The 16,823-nt window shown below is 53.6% G+C and overlaps 2 protein-coding genes across 2 annotated transcripts in view; both read right to left on the reverse strand.

The window, feature by feature from the left end:
• The window catches only part of TGME49_278205 (hypothetical protein), a 29,935-nt gene extending 17,130 nt beyond the window's left edge, over window positions 1-12,805 (reverse strand). Inside the window, exons 1-8 of the mRNA XM_018781796.1 lie at window positions 11,560-12,805; window positions 11,064-11,271; window positions 9,886-10,371; window positions 8,581-9,510; window positions 3,293-8,189; window positions 1,831-2,712; window positions 1,263-1,334; window positions 489-665 (exon numbers count right to left, since the gene is read on the reverse strand). Of these exons, the coding sequence (XP_018635139.1) occupies window positions 489-665; window positions 1,263-1,334; window positions 1,831-2,712; window positions 3,293-8,189; window positions 8,581-9,510; window positions 9,886-10,371; window positions 11,064-11,117 (7,498 nt within the window). The 5' untranslated portion in view covers window positions 11,118-11,271; window positions 11,560-12,805. The remainder of the gene's footprint in view (window positions 1-488; window positions 666-1,262; window positions 1,335-1,830; window positions 2,713-3,292; window positions 8,190-8,580; window positions 9,511-9,885; window positions 10,372-11,063; window positions 11,272-11,559) is intronic.
• A 1,130-nt stretch (window positions 12,806-13,935) lies between these two features.
• Window positions 13,936-15,956, reverse strand: TGME49_278180 (hypothetical protein). Its single transcript, XM_002370480.2, has one exon. The coding sequence runs from the start codon at window positions 15,701-15,703 to the stop codon at window positions 14,492-14,494; it is 1,212 nt and encodes a 403-aa protein (XP_002370521.2). The 5' UTR covers window positions 15,704-15,956; the 3' UTR covers window positions 13,936-14,491.
• Window positions 15,957-16,823: the final 867 nt, after the last annotated feature.

Below are 16,823 nucleotides of genomic sequence, written 5' to 3' on the forward strand. Positions count from 1 at the left end.
GGCTGGGTTCGCGGTTCGTTGAATCCAGATATGCATGAAGTCGTTCTAGAACGATTTGCTCCGTTTGTGATTCAAGGGATGAAAACACAGTGCACAGAACTCAGTCGCCGGGGCTCCTCAATTCCTTGCTTCTGAGGAGTCGGTCCTTTGAAGGTGGACTGCTGGATCAGGTCTATCAGGCTAGCAGGTGCTTCTTTACCGGTGTCATCTTGTTAGTGACTTGACAGGTCCTCGAATACTGAAAGTAGTAACTCCTGTTGTGAGAGTCAGACAACCGACTGCACTGTATTGGCTTCCCGACGCACCGTGTCGCGTGCACGTCCATCGTCTTATTTAAAGCGGCAATTTGGATGTGAAGCAAAGCACAAACGCCGAAAACAGCCATCGCGTGGATTTACCGCTGTCTCGAATTCTCATCGGCATCGTCGAGGTGTTTGGCAGGCACACCGTATATGTTTCAATACTTTTTCGTTTCGTCCTTCGCTCACCGGGACTGGACTGCACCAAGGCGTTGGATTGACCTGAAAACCTTCGAAATGGGTCGTTGACCACGAAGGCCGCAGGAGGCGCCAGGGATCGTGTGAATATCAGCTTTGCTCCTTCGAGGTCTCCAGGCGTCTCTTTCACAAATATCGCTCCCTCTGGGCTGTGCGAAAACAACGCACCTGCGGTGATGCAGAAAAAAAAGAAGCAGGACTCTGCCAATGGACGAAACAGGTAGAAGAGCGAGCCCTGAAGGATGAACCATCTCCGAGGAAACACTTCGTAGTGTGTGGATGCTGACGTAAATCAGCATGCGGAAACAACGTGGTGAAAGCCGTTGGGCGAGACAGGAAGCAATACGATTCGTCCTGCTCAAAATGCGTTTTGCTTCTTCTGTTCTCCTCTAAACATGTCTGTGCTTTCCTTAGTTCACAGCGCCGTCCGTCCTCTGGTTGTTGCAATACAGATGTCTTTACAGCATACTGTAAACCAGCGCTGCCGATGACGCCTGCGTCCAGGGAGCCACGAGTACCAGCGTGACATTAAGATCCTCCTCGTTCAGTTGTCTTCACCATTCCGCGGGGGCGCTCACCCTTCTTCACTCTAGTTCCTGCCTTCTTCCCTGCTCCTCGTCTCAACGTTTGTCGTCCGGAGTTCTCTGTTTGTTTCTTGTTTTACGCGAGACTTCTCCGAGTCCGCTTCTTGAGGCCTTGCACAGCCCAGCAACGTCTCCAGTTTTTTCGCCTCTGCCGAAGCCGAGAGGGTTGTCCCCGACTTACTCACGTCTTCCGCGCGGTGCAAGGTCCTCCTGATGACGCTGCGCGTTACCCAGCACTCGGTTTTCACGTGCTCTGGGAAACGCAGGAGAAACCGGCAAGTCGGCGCATGCAGAGGCACGCGCATTGACACTGACAACTAAACACACGAAAAATCATGTATATGTGCATGTATGCGCACTTGGAACTCAGGCGCGAGCCACACGGTCGTGTCCAAGTATTTCTCTCTGCAGAAAGCCGTCTTCTTTAACATACCTATGTGCACAGATGTCTATACCTGAATGGAAATCGCACGGATATATACATGTATACACATGTGATTCCATTTGCGTACGCATTTTGTTGAGAGTCGTAGGGAGACGCACACCCATGATGCATACACGAATAAGCACACCGATGTGTCTCTCTGAACTGGAGTCATATATAGATACGTATACATATATATATATATATATATATATATATATATATATATGTGGATCTCTACATCATTCTGGTAAAGACGAATCAGTGGGGGAAAACGCGTGAGACTTGTTGAAGAGAAATCTCCCCCAGGAGAGCATTCGCGCACCATTGTGAGTCGTGCTATCGGTGTAGAGGCAAGGATGAAAATCACGATTTGTGTCGCCGAAGAAGTCTGAAAGTTGTTCTTGTTCTTTCGCCGGGACGCGCGTGCGAGCTGTGAAGACATTTGGTCCATCCTCTTCTCTTCGTTTCCTCGCTTGGCCAGCGCGCGTCTCTTGATCTTCAGGTGTTTGAGAAGCGACGACACCCCGTCTGTCTTCTTCGCTCGTTGCCGGTTCGTCAGTGCTCTCTGGTGCCTCTTCTTCTCCAGGTACAATCCCTACTACACCTTCGTCCTCCCTGCCTCCCAGAAGCGTCTCCGTCGCGATGTTCGCTGCCCTTTCGTTTCTCTGTCCTTCTGTTGGTTCTGTTAATCGGAAGCCTGCCTCGACGTTTGCTGGCACCGACAGGCCGGTCCGAGTCGGCGTGTCTGCGGGAAAAAAGGAGTCCTTTCTCTCTCCACTCAACGCAACATCTTTTTCGTTCTCGTGGTCTTCTGCTGCCGACGCACTGTCTGCCTCGAACCTGCTCAGTGCGCATACACCCCACTGTCGCGCCCGGTGACTTCCTCTGCTTCTGCGAATGTCTCCGACGGTCTTCCAGTCCGACCGTTTGGCCAACCTCTGTGGGTCCGCAGCTGAATCGTGTGCCGCCTTCGACGCGACACGCAGCTCTCTCTGGTTGGCCTTTCCACCTTCTTCATCCCGGTCGGCTGTCTCCCCCTCTCCGTCGCACGGTTCTTTCGATGTGTCTTCTTCCCTTCTCTCGCCTTCGCCCTCTTCGCTTAGCTCGTTTCTTGTTTCTTGTCTCACCAAGCAGTCAACCGCCTCCCGGGGAGCTCTGCAGGGCGAGGGCCCTAGCGACGGGGGTCTACTGGCGAACGGAGAGTCTGGAAAGGTGGGCAGAGGAAAAACAAGAGAAATCTTTGGATCGCCGGCCGTAGCCAAGAAAGCGAAAACACGAAATAGAGACAATTGGCCAACCCGGCGCAGGTTCCGTATTCAGGCGAACGCTGAGGGACGCAGGCAGACATGCGTAGAAAGTTTCATTTCCACAAAGAGGAGCAAGGAAGATCGACGCAGGCGAGTGCGCCGTCGCCCGGAAACAAACCTCGGCCACAGAGTTCATTATGCACGAGTGGGGACAACCTGACAGACACATGTGCATGGAGTGTACATCCACCCCATGTCCCGTGTTACGTTGCACAGGCATGTGCCTGTTTCTGTGTTGTCTGTGTTCCAATTCGTAGGTCTTTTGCTTTCGCTGAACGCTCCTCCACTGGAATGCGGACACACAGCAAATTTAAGAAGAAACGAATCATTCACATGGAACGAAAGGGGACCGTTGCTCACTTTCAGAATGTCTCGTCTTTTCAAAGAAAGACCTTCTCTGAAACGCAGTCTACCATCTTCCGGCAATCCTCTCCTGCACCTCTGTCTACTCACTCTGGTCCGTGTTGCCGCGCGTACCTTGTTCCACATCTTCTCTCTCTCGCCCGTGGAGCGCTTCCTCTGTCTGTTGTCGGCGCGGCGGCTGGTGTCTCTCGTCGCCCTTCAAGCTCCGCAGCACATCTGGTCTGTCTGGTGGGATTTCAACAGGAACAAAAGGGGCTTTGACGTCTCCTCTGTGTGCCACTCCCCCCCATGTTTCTTTTTCGCCTCTCTTGTGGTCCACCTCCGGCCTTCCCCTGTCCGGGTTCGAGCCATTCGCTTTCGCGTTCTCCTGCTCTCCGCCTTCTCTTTCTGGCTCTTCGATCTTCTCTGCTTCTTCTGTCCTCTGCGTTTCGTCGCTCTCCTGCCCCGTTCTCTCCTTCCGAGACGGCGGCTCTACCGCCTTCGCTGGCTTCGTAGAAGACGCCGTAGACGTCACATCTGGAGTCCGCTTTTCTTGAAAAAATTTGTCATTTCTGAACGCATTCCAGAGCGTGGTAAAAACGCTCGCTCCCGGGAGACGCACTCCCGCATCTGAGTCTTTTTTCTCTTCTGCGAAGAAGAAGGAGGCTTGTTGAGAGGCCTGCGAGACGCCTCCGGTGGTGGGTTTCGTCCCCCAATTGACAGAAATTCCATCACGTTTTCGTTCCTCTGGAAAGCCTGTTTCCCCGTCCTTCTGAAGATAAAGCGTTCGCCGTGGCCTAGAATGCAAAGGAGCCTCACTCGCGCCTCCAAGACGGCCCTCCATTCGCGCCCTCTCCGTCGTCGTCTTCAGGCGCCTCAGATGGCGCAGCTGCCCCCCCTCCACTCGCGAAAACAGCCTTCTCCCGTCTTCCTTTCTTCTGTCCTCCGGCGCATCTGCAAACGAGCCTCTGGCTGAAACGTGCCCCGACGCGGAGGAGACCGAGGAGCCAGACGAGATCGAGGACGTCGAGGCGACAGAGTGCACAGAGGAGCCAGGGGGGCCTGGCCAGGCCCTGGGGGGTCGCAGCGCGTCTCCTGGAGGCAGGGATAGGAACGAGGCGAAGGAGGAAGCCGGCGATGGAGCCCCCGAAGAGACAGAAAGCCGGGCGCGTTGAGGAAGCGGACCGGGCTCCAAGGCTACGCGATGCAGAAGGGGCGGGGGGAAGAACGCGCTCGATGGAAAAGGCGGAGGAGCAGAGGAAATCAGAGAAAGGGTGTGGAGAGAAGTCCGAGGCGCACTCGACGCGCCACTCTCAGAGGGAGGAGGCGAAGCCTCGGGCAGAAGACGCAGAGGAGTAACTGCAGCCGGCCGCGACAAGACAGACGACAGAGGACCTCCCAGAGACTCTGCGTTGGCAGATGAAGCCGACGAGAAAGCCAAAGACGAAGAACGCGTGTGAGGATGAGATGAAGCAAGAGCAAACGAGAAAGCAGTGTCGCCTGGCGTGGAGTTCGGTCCAGAAGAAGGTTCCTTCTCGGCGTATGCAGCAGGAGAGAAGGCGGCAGAACGCGAAGAGCCGCGATCAGCGGATGTGTCGCTCAGCCTTGACTGGTCGCCCTCGAGGCCAGGAGATGTTTTCGGTTCACTGCCTCGGAAGCGGGACACCCGGCGCCTCGCGACCGTTCGACTGGTCCCTGTGTCTCCTCTGGCAAGCCCCGAGTGAGGATCCAAATGCGGACGCCCACCCTCAGACGAAGCAGAAAGAAACGAGGGGGAGGCGCCAGACAAGCTGACAGCCGGAGAGGCAAAAGGAGAAGCAGAAGGCGGGACCGAAGGAGAAACAGCAGGAAAAAGAGAAGCAGGAGAAAGAGGATGGGAAAGAGAAGGAGAGACAGACGACTCGTGTCTGAGACCTCCCTCGACGGCATTTCTTTCGAGTTCTGGAAAACCGAATGGCACCCCATCTGTCTCTTCGATAGGAACAGGCGCCCCGGTCGCCATCACCGTTTGCCGTCCCCTCGTTTCAGAGAATACAGGAAACGAGGAAGAAGACGAAGAAGAGGAAGAAGAAGCAGAAGATGAAGACGCTGAAGACGTTTCACGTGGGTCTGACTGAGCAGAGCAGGGTAGTGTATGTGTAGAAATGGTGGCGTTTGCTTCGTCCAACTTAGACAACACCAACCTGGAGATTCCTGCCGTAGATGTTTCTCTTTTGAAAGTCTTCAGTTGAGACGCCACACCTTCTCTTCTGTTCTCGCCCCTCCTCTCCCCTGCCTCCACACTGATACCTTTCGCCTCTTGTCTTTCCGGATGCAAAAACATTGCTTTCCGGCCCTTGCTTTCTCCGGTTGCTTCGCATTGACCGAACGGACCTGCTTCTCTTTCTCTCTCAACGCTTGCATCCTCCTCGTTCCATCCCGTCTCGCCTCCCTCACTGTTCACCTCTCTCCGTCCCCTCAGTGTCTCCCCTCTCTCTGTTGTCTCTGTCTCCCCGACTCGTCCGCGTTCCTCCTCCAGGGGCCCCGTCCACCCCTCGACCCAGGACCCGACGCCGTCTGGGCCCTGACGCCCCGGCGGGTTCGCCTCCTCCCAACCTCCGGCAGCGCCTCTGAGTGGCTGTTTTTCGACGGCGTTGGCAGCTTCTGAAAGATTGGCTCCGATCTTCTCCAAAACAGGCAAGGAAACGCTCAGCTCTGGCACGGACGGCGGCGACGAGACGAGCGAAGTCAGAGGCACAGCGCTCGAGAGCAGATCCGGGGCCTCCTGCACGCACTGCTGGTCAGGTAGCTGCACGTGGGAGAGGCCGAAGTCACTTGAGCTTCGCTGACTTGCCGATTCGTCCTCTGAAGTGTCAAGGAGAAAGTATTCCGTTAGTCCTCGCCGAGGCCCCGCTGCAGTGTCTATCTCGGCGGTGTGAAAGACGAACGGCGACTCAGGAGGGGGGCAGGAGGAGCTGCCTACGCGATCTGAGTGAGGCGACCGTACCCAGTCCGCCAAGCGCTGCGCCTCCAGGCAACTGTCGACGCTGGAAAGAAGTGAGGGCTGCAGGGCCCCGAAGGGCGAACGGGCCTTCTCGGCTTCGCTATGGGGTTTGAGGTTGTTTTTGGGTGGTTCTCGTGGGGGTGGTTCGCCATTTTCTGCGTGTATTGCAAGCGTGCAAAGAGCAGGGACAACGCTGTGAACGGTCTCGGCCGGTGGCTTTCTCGACTGGACGGTGTCCGAAGGGCTCTCGGTGGAGCTTTCCTCCCCTCGATCGGGCGCGGGAGTCGCAGCCAGACCGTACGAAAGCTCCGGAGATGTGGGGTAGGTGGTAGGGCCTCTCAATGTCTTATCTGAAGGATTTGGGGCTCCTTCTTCCTCTCCCGGCGACGGGATCAGCGGAGGTCGAGTTCCTCGGCCTGCGGGTACACGGGGACAGTGTCGTGGTAACTCCGCGTGGATAACTGGAGCAAGAGGCAGTGGAAACCCGTCAACAGTTCCTTCTTCTGCTTCCTCTGCGTGTGAAGACGAATGATCGCGAGTGAAAGAAGGACTGCGAGGGCAAGACCTTCCGATGTCTTCGACGTCCCCCGGGCCAGCCGCACACGTTGCGAGGCCTCCTTGCTTCTCTGCCTCGGAGAAGCAGCGCTCGAGAAGCTGAAAGTCTTTGTTTGCATGCTCCTCAATCGGCGGAGACACACTGGGAGACGCAACTTTCCCCAAAAAATCCAGCAGCTCGCGAGAAGGATTTCGAAGGTCAATCTCGAGGCCCCTCCAGCATGGCACATCCCTCTGCTTCTCTGCGCCTCTGGAGTCGCCTTCTTCACGTGTCTCCTCCCCTGAGTCGAGGTAACACCGGTGCGCACTCGGATGAGGCCCACGAGGACGCGCTGGTCTTGCGCTTTGTCTGTCGGATGGCGAAGGCTCCTGGGGGGACAGGGAAGAGTCGGATGGGTCTTTTTCCCGCGTGTCAGCCGTGGACCGAGCAGGGGGATCTTTCCCATCGACTTCTTCCTCCTCATGAGACTTTTGTGTGGTGCTGTGCAGCCGCGAGGCCCCGTCAGGACAGACAGGCGAGATCTCTGCCCCTTCCTTTTCGCGGCTGGATAGTCCAACTCCACGACTGTGGGGCTGCCACTCGCTATCTCTCTGTCCCTCCTTGTCATTCACCTCGTGGCGACCTGCAGATTGTCTTTCGCGCGGAGTGTCTTCAACTTCCTGGTGTCTAAGGCCATCTGGAGGAGCCAAAGGCCCTCCCGAAGGGCATGTCCCTCCTTTCTCACGGCTCCGTGGCCCAGAGCTGTCTCCTCGGGCTCGCGGCGCCGGAAGCGGCAGGCTCCGCGCCGACGCTTCCGGGCGCGCGCTGTTGAAGGAAGAGATAGTGTCGGCAGCGTGGTGAAGGGCAGGACCAGAAGACAAAAACGCGGATGTCTGGTTGGCAGACGTCAGAGGAAAGAACGTGGCAGTTCTGCTTTCTTGGAGGAAAGAGCCTTGCCGACAGGGACCGAGAGAGGAGCTGCTGGCCGAGCTTGAGAGGACGAGGGGGGAAGGGCCCATGGGCCTGGGCAACGTGTGTGTACAGCATAGAGGTAAGACAGGTGGAAGAAGCGCTGGGGGCGCATCAGCCTCTTCTTCATTTCTCGCGCCGCCCCGCGGCTCATGGAGAGAATCTGCGCTGTTGGTGTGGATGGCAGGGAGAGGACTGAATGGGACGAGGCGCGAGACCGGAACGCCGTACATCGCTGAGACGAGCTGGCGGTAGGTGGCGGTATAGACGGCAGACTGGATCTGCGGCGGGACATCCATCCGTTGAATGAACTGGCTGAGAAATCCCGTGGGACGAAACGGCCAGTCGTAGTTGTGGCAGACAAGGAGACGCACCCGCGGCGGTGTTTCGCCTAGGCGGCTCCTCTCGATCTCCGTCCGAAGGGCCTCCGTGAAGTCAAAGTGGATGGACGACAAAATCACAATTGTCGGTAGCTCAGACGGTGATAGGCTGCTCTCCAGAACTTCAAGGTCCCCCAACTGCAGAAATGAATGCCGAGGCATCTGCTGAAACGCAGAAACAGGTAGACACAACATCTCTGTGACAGGAGGATTCACAAGCTTGTTCTGGGAGAGTAAACACTGCGAGCTGTTTAGATTTTGAAAGTCTTGGTTTACCGGATCCAGGAGAAACACCTTTCTGCGAAAAAAGTGGGCGAGAAACGCGCGGAGAGGTAACAGTCAGGAGAGGAGTGGAACAGCAACAGTAGAGAGACAGTAGGAGAGACAGGAAAGGGGACCAGAGTCTGAGAATAAGGAATTCTTTTCAGGAGATGAAGAAGCAATGTGGCAGTCTGAGAAGTTCATCGGGCTGGGGGGAGGAGGGGGAAATTTCGGTCGAGGCGGCGCATGCAGGAAGACTCATATTTTATCTTAAAACGAACGAGTGTGAACCTACCGAAAATTCATCGGTGGACTGGCGGCGAGTAGCGACGAGCGCTCGCTGGAGCTCAGCCACGACACAGTCCATGACTCTTCTTCTGTGGCATTCGTGGACGAGACACCCCATGTCTGACAACACCACGCGGCTCTCTCTGTCAAGTCTGTCACAGAGCGCCGCCGCTGTCACGTCTGTTCTCTTTGCTCTCGCGTCGCCACTGCACGTCCGTCGTTCCCCTGGTTGCCATACTGTCTCGGGTGTTTGGGGAAGTCTAGCACTCGAGGCAAGTCTTTGTCTTCCCGCGGACTCCAGCGAGCTTCTCTGTTCAGCTCTTGCACACGCGCTGGTCAAGCGCTCTCCGCTGTTTTGTCCCACGCTGAAGCGACACGGAGAACCCGAAACGCGACCCTCGGATTCGCCAGTCTCTGCCCTGTCTTCGCTGTGGCTAGGAGACACCGGGAAGGGAGGCGGGGAAACCCTGTCTCGGGAGGCCATGGCTCCGGGGCGCGTGTCCGGATCTTCTTCGTAAAACAGTTTGACTGCGGAGACGGCGACCTTGAAGAAGCGTGCAGCCATCAACACCACTTCTGTTGGGGTGTACAAACGTCCGAGAGAGGAAGAAGCCGAGTCGGAGGGACGGGACACAATGCTCCCCGCTGTCGCTGCACCTTCGGTCTCGATGCGCGTACCTTCCGGTGTGGACTTTTCGACATGCGAAGACACAGCCGCCAACGGGCAGCGCAGCAGCAGCGGACAGGAGCAAAGGTCCCAAAAAATGTACTTGACCGGACCGAAGGCCTGGAAGAATGCCAGCGTCCTCTGGTGCTCTTCGGACGCGTTTGCCTGCCACAAGGGGGACAGCGGAAGCGGCTGAAACTGTGGTAGAGCCGCTCCAATGGTCTCGTTCCCGGGCGACAGAGGCGTCTGTGCAGCCACCTGTCCAGCTAGCTGAGCAAGAACAATCGAAGAAAGATTCGCGCCGTGTCCTGTCGACAAGAAAGTCGGCGAACTCTGATTTAAAAGGAAACTCTCTTCATCTTGGTGGCGCGGCAAAAGTATGTCCAACAACGGGCTGGGTACATGTCCAGGTTCTGAGCATCCTTGATTTCCCCCGCTGGCCCCACGCACACTGGCAGTCTCCCTGCTCCCCCATCCAAGAGGCAGGGATCTCGACAGCCGGACTGCTGCGCCTTCGTTGCACGTCCCGGGTGTATCTACACCCGGAGACTCTATGAACGGAACACCTCCGCCAGGTGCACGCTCTTCTGTGCGTCTTCGGTCAGGTAAGAAGGCCATCGGGATGGCGTTTAGCCCAGGACTCACCTGTTGGAAAGTGTTGAGAACGCGAGGGGCGCCGAAGGGACGCTGAGGCGGAGACGTGTAGGCGACGAGACTCCCCCTTTCCTGATTGCATGCGCCGTTGTTCGTTGGTGACCGAGTGCGCTGAAACTCCTCACCAGTCTCCCCGCCTGATTCTAAAAACACAGAACCCTGCGGCAGAAGCCAGAGGCCTCGCGTATTCTCTCCCGGATTACGGCAACCCACTGCTGGCGGCGGGAACGGCAAACCGTGGGGAGCATTTGAGGGCACGTTCACCTCCACGAACGGAGATGCGACGGACACGTTCGCCGCAGCTGAACTATGGAGAGGCGTCTGCCATCTCAACTCGGGAAATGAGGTTGCCTGTCTACCCTGCTGGTGGAGAACCGATAAGGCTGGCGCTTCTGCCTCCAAAGCACCTTGCCCAAAAAAACTCGGTCGGCTTGAGACAAGGGGCACTGTCGTGGAAGCATCTGGGCTTCGCTGACCCTGAGAACAAATGACCGAAAGACACCAACGAATTGGCGAGAAGTTAAACCAAATAGGCGCATGGTTGGGGGTTGAGGCAACTCGCTACGTGGCAGAGAACATCTACCACGAGAGTGAACGTCAGCAAGGATACCAAAAAACAGAAGAAAAACCGTTGGTCAGAATCGATGAGCTCGTTTCCGAACACGCTTTTTATGGGAACTCATTTTAAGGTTATCAAAAGCAGCTCCCAGTACGCGAAAGCGCCCTGGAACGATGCGCCACACACTGTGATTTCGAAGTATGAACGGCTATAGTGAACACCTCTCCAGACGTCCGCGGATTTTACGCGAGCGACTTATCCGTTATTCTCTACCTTGGAGGTTTCATCAGAAGGTACCACTGCGTAACCTTCCTGGTCTAGTGAGTTACTGAAGCCAAGCAATCCAAAATGAGAGTGGGAGGGTGTGTGTACCCACCCGCTGTTCGCCGTACTTTTGCGAGCACACAAGATAACCGAATCTTTTGTTTTCGATTTCCCACGGCGAAAGTGTGTCCTAGCCTCCCAACTACACGAAGCGTGATACTCATTATACAATTATCCATAATTCGGCCGTTCCGACACGGGATGTCTCCATGCGCGTATGCATTTATATTTTGAAAAGAAGCCCAGCACCGAGTGTGACGGTATGTTCTCGCAGAAACTGACGCACTCTGTTGTTGGTAGAGCCTGAGGGAAAGGTCGGTGACGCACTGTGGCCTGGCATGGTTGCGTGCACGTAGTTCTGGCTTGATCGTGGGCATTCTGCAAGTGACCTTCTCTTCAGAAAACCGGGACACCTTTCAGTAGATTTTCAGAGAGACGTGCACCTAGCATTCTAAGCAAAAACACCTTCTGCCTTCCCCCCGATGTGCTCACACCTACAGGAAAACACAGATAGGATGGCCGTGCCTATGGACATGGCTGTATTGTCTACACTGTCTGCAAGTGCAAATATACTTATCTGTCGAAATGTGGGAAAGCACCAGTGTGTAGAGGTTCTCCGATGCCTCCAAGTAACCTTGACAACAAAAGCTGACATGTGACATGAATGGAGACAACAACATTTGTTAAATGCGTTGATTTTTACAATTGTGTTTTTCTGTTTTCAATGGATTGCCGACGGGGAAGTCCTTCCGTGTATGCGTTTCATGGACCCACTGCCTTACCGTGTTTCTCCGATGCGAGCTTTTGCACCAAGATGTTCCGGTACAGACAGGCAGACGAGAGCATTATGCAGAGTGCCTTCTCTTTTCTACCATTTTCACGTCTGTTTCAAACCCCATCCCCTGAATGGCTCCAAAGGCATGAAGTCAGGAGTGAAGTACGTTTTCTGAGAATCAAAAGGCAGCAAAACCGCTGCAATGGAAGTGGACGGGCACTTGAATAAACAGCTCCTGTGCGCAAGACTCGTGGAAGAGAAAACCTAAAAAGTATATCCTGCTTCGGCCTCAGCCAGAAGAACGAGATTCTCGCGGGAGACGCACAACGGCACGCTGGCTGGCATCACGAGGGGAATCCTCGGACAGAACCTCTCATGACATGTTCCCTGCCAAGTAGTAAGAGGTCCGTTACTGAGAGGAAGATTCTTAAGGAAGCCATCGAAGCTTATAGTCGCAAGGCGCGCCAATACCTGAACAGGCCTGCCTCGCTGCCTAATAGTTTCGCTCCCTGAATAAGCATCGACAGTGGTACAAGACGAAAAACACTACTCTAGAAAAATTCTCGAAAAATCGAGCCGCCTGGGAGTATTGTTTTGACTATCCCCTTTCCCCGAATTCGTTTTCACAGAGGTACAACGGTGCTTAACGCTTGGACGGGAAAAGGGAGGTGAGACTCAAGGGCGTTTTTTGACTCGAATGCAAAGAAAAAAGGACGATGCAATCGAATGAATCTTGCTAAACCAAATCCGCTCCCGCTTTTGTCGAGGCTGGGGTGAACGAGCACGGTTCGATAGACCGGGAGGTGCTGCTCTGTTCTGAAAATGTGAACACGGACAAAGGTAGTCTGCGAAATTGTTTGAGACTGCTCCCGCGCGCACACGTTGTGGTTGACGGGAAACGCCGTCGGATTGAGGGAGCCCAAACTACCAACAAGAGGAATGAAAGATGTAATTGCGGAGTGTAAACATTTGGAAACAACAACAGTGCAATAGCGTTTTTCCTTGAGCATGCAAGCCTAATCTGCTTCACTCCTTAACGTCCCTTGCTTTCGAAAGCAAAAGATCGCCACTTACAAACAAACCAGCTCAGCGGCAAGCGGTGATTGTTCCCCATCCCGAAGCACCCAGTAGAAAGTTATCCTCCCGCGTGACGGAACAATGTGTCTGTCGACCAAAGCGGCCGAACAGATCATGGAAGACAGCTTTTTAGCTGCCATTCTTGTGGGGGGAAAAGGCAGCGACACTTGGCAAAAATATTCTGGTACTGGACCTTCGTCGACGTCTACGGAGACGTGTGTCCCATCGAACCGGACGGCCAGTCCCCCCTCCTGATACTCAGGACGTCAGCAGACCCCGTCTTGCGGGAAAACCCTATGTACGTTTGCGCAATTGACGGGCTACCGATGCATACAGAAATATCGCAGGCGTGGTACCACTGTCAGAAACCGCACCAGCAGCAATTAAACATCTCGAACAGCAATGGCACGATCCCCGTACTGAAATTTGTTTCCGTTCCCAGAAATGTCATCACCGCTTCTTAATTCGCAACACTCTTCTCCACCACACATTTCACAGGACGGCAAGCACGACGAATCTGAGGACCAGTGGAGAACGTCAGGAGAGCTCGTATTGAAAGAATTGTCTCACAAAATGAAAGCACAACTGAGCAATCCCTGTTAGATTTTATTCTGCTCTGTCCCCCTCCAAGACCCGAGTGGCTGTTACGATCCCGGCTCATCGACATCTGGAATCGTGCGTGTGTCACAATAACGTGAACTCTTGTGAGGTACACTCCAACTACGTGTACATCATATATGTGGCACGCCACTCTTCACTGGACAGAGCAAGGCGCCATATGGCTCAAAACATTTGGATACGAGTGACCAGGCATGAATCTACAAGAAACTTGCTTGGTTAAGCTAATAAGGAAGAAGCGGTGGAACATGGCACCTTAGCTTGTTCACACATAGAAATCTCTCCACTATTTTTGTCTTTCTGCAAACCTGCAAGGTAACAGCAGTATGGTGTGAGAATCCCTTCAAGGCACGGGGGACAGACCTATCAATTCATGCCACATTTGGTTCTTGCTTGTAGCGTGTGCCTCTGCGTAACCCGCACGAAACGTCCTGTCTGGAATGTTCCCGGCATTGTTGACTCACTGGGCGATTCCAACAGTCACTAACTCATTGGTATGTCTTGTCATGCTAGCGTACCACGATTTTGCCGCTTGTTTCAAAAAGTGCTGTCCCCCAAGCGGTGATGTTCCAGTGAATGATATACACAGAAATGAGTAAAGTGTTTTTCCTCAATTTTAACTCTTGAGTCTGCAAAACCCTTCATTCAACTGTTTTACCCCCTGTCTGGTTACAAGTGTAAATCCTCTTTTGGTGTACGTTTACAGGATACAAAAGTCTACCTTCCCTACTAAGTTTCATCCGCATAACGAAGTGCGTAGATGTGTCTAAAAAGAATCGGACGGACGCATCTGGGACGTCCATCACTCGGAGGAACAGGAGATGCAACTAGTTGCGCGTGCAGTTGATACCCGCTGTAGTTCCAGTGCCCTGGTATTCGATTTTCCAGTCATTCTCGTATGACACTTGTTCTGAAACTTTCAGCTAGTCGACGTTACCATTGAGAATGAGCAAAATGGAGTTCCGAAGTCGGAACAGCATGGCGCTTCACTGCCAGTTGTCTAGGTGGGCTTCCCCGTCACAACAAGCACAAGGACAAAGTTACGCCAGGAGCAAACGCATGAGCCAATGACATATTGATTATGTATACAGCGGAGAAACTGATCGTGACTCGCCGAATTAGCACACTTCAGAGTGTCCCGTACCAAGCTTTCGCATTCGCGATAAATTGAGGGCCTCCAGTTCGTTTTCATCTTTTGCATAATCAAAAACCGGAATGAACAAATCATCTTTCGCTCTGGTCATTCAATAAAAGAATCGATCCATTCCGTGGTTGTATCGACTGCCATATTGACGGTGTTCGTACTCATGCCTGGACGGTCGTTGGTGAAGTCCGTTGTGATCCCCAGTGTGGATGGAGGGCAAATATTCATAATCACGTTTGTCCTGGAGGTCTCGGTCGCTGGAACGCCTGTTTTCTCCACCAAAATACCTAGATGTGATGGCATCCGCAACTTCATAGGGTGTCGGAGCAAGTGGTAAGTAAGGGTAGTATGGAAGGGGCAAGAAACCGTTTCTATTGTAGTACGGAGAGGCCATGGAGTCCATTAGGTACTCTCTTACGGGATCATAGATGTCACTTCGATAATACGGAAACGATGAGTACCTCGACGGAGACGAAGAGCCAGAACCACGCTTGCTGGAGATGCGCGAACTGCGTTTTTCGTCTTTTCCTCTGTTGGGTCCCTCGGAAGAGGGGGACGTTGTTGCATGTGACTGCTGTGAAGCATGGGCGGACTCTTGGGCTACTGGGAGGCTAGCCTCGTTCTCATCATGTTCTAGCGCTTGTTTCTGTGGCTGTCCCGCCGCTTTTTCATCTTCGGAGAGCGTTTCTTCATTAGCATGGTGATCCGATTTCCGGTGTCGTGCGCTAGATGTTTTCTTCTCTACATCCAGTGGGACGATGAAGTATAAGAATGGGAACGGGAACGGTTGCAAGAGACTTTCTAGAACCGACTGCATGACTTCGAATGACGATGGAAGGGGGGGAGGTGCATACATCGGCGACTTGCCGTTAGTGGCCAAGAAACTTGGGTCAGAGCTTCTACTGTGTTGCTGCTCCTTCTTAATTAAAGCACCGTTATTCTCTCCCTTCGAGTTTGCTTCACTGTCGTCAGCATCTTGGCGATTTCTTGAAGTCACTGAAGAGGCACACGGTTGCTCCGGCCTGGCAATCGTCGTCGGAACCTTCTGTAAATCCGGTCGGGGCTTGTCGTCCGATGAATCTGCTTTGTTACTAGAAGCGGAAGGAACGGTGTCTTGTTGTTCAGTAGTTTCCTTCGTGGGTGTGACCTCTATCACCACCTCCTCTGCCTTAGAGGTGTCTGGAGATACCTCGCCGGAAGCATCACTCCCTGCCGCCGTGCACCCAAGAATCATCGCTTGTCCCACAAGTGAAAGTAAAAGCAGTTTCCTGAACTGGTGAGCGCCCATTTTTCCATCGGAAGAAACGAACATGAAAAAGCGAACGTGGTACTCACACAAGTGTAAGCGAGGAAATAGTCAACGTTTTCGGGAGGCGACTTTATTTTGACAAACTACGGTCAACTGCTTGATGAACATCAAGTTGGAAAAACTACGTGCGTACCGTGTCCGGGGCGTGCGGCCAAGTCTGTGGTATTTTGTGTTGGAATTCAACAAAAATCTGTTTTGAGTTAGTCACTTCAAGGATACAGACGGGCCGGCAAGGGCCGGGTCTTCCACAGCAAGGCGTGTAAAAAAGGAACCACGGTGACATGGGTTAAGCCGCACACAGACACACGCGATGTCAGGGTCTTGGGTTCCTTCCAATGGTGTCATCCACGGCTTCGGGTTGTGAAATTGAAGGAAGGAAATCGAAGTGCACCTGTTGTTGGACCTTTAGTACACACAGCTTTACTGACATGGCCATCTCCTTTCCAGCCGAATGATTCGCTGCGTGCAAATTGTTAGGTCAGGAGCTATAAACGGTTTACCGTGGCAGTTTGTGCAGAATCTATACGGGAAATCGTGATGTGACATCACTTTTGCTGAGGGAGGGAGCTCCTATTTTGTGATTCTCTTGTGGACCAAATGCGAGAGCTTTAGATCAATAGTGCGACAAGAATCTGTGAACTGAACGCGGATGCGCCAACAGTGACCGAGGTTCAATACACTTACGAAGCGAGACAAAATACTCCCATGGCCACTAGTATGGAAATTCCACAACACCAATTGCGAGAATATGCTCCCGAATCGAATCACGACGAAAGCTGAGGTGAAAAGATTGTTTCCTTGTCAAACGATGGCTCCATTCAAACAATGGCCCCATTATCGGCAGTGGCGAAATGGCTCCCGACGTTTCTTTCTGGAAGCTAAGAGCAAATACAGGCTTTTCCGAATGACTGTGTAGAACGGGCGCTGGCTTTCTACGCGCTTTGGCTCACTTTCCGATATTGCTGAAGTGTGCTTAGTGTTAATCTGTGAGTAATGAAGTGGTTCCTAGAAAGCATGCTAGCGGAAGTGGTGCTTATCCGGTCCATCATCGGCAGGCATTTATTAACAAAGCATATCTCGTCCTCTTAGGCCTCTGTGGAACCTTGGACGGTTTCCATAGTCC

This window comes from Toxoplasma gondii, chromosome XII (genome assembly GCF_000006565.2).
Source record: "Toxoplasma gondii ME49 chromosome XII, whole genome shotgun sequence".
In the NCBI taxonomy this organism is placed as follows: domain Eukaryota; phylum Apicomplexa; class Conoidasida; order Eucoccidiorida; family Sarcocystidae; genus Toxoplasma; species Toxoplasma gondii.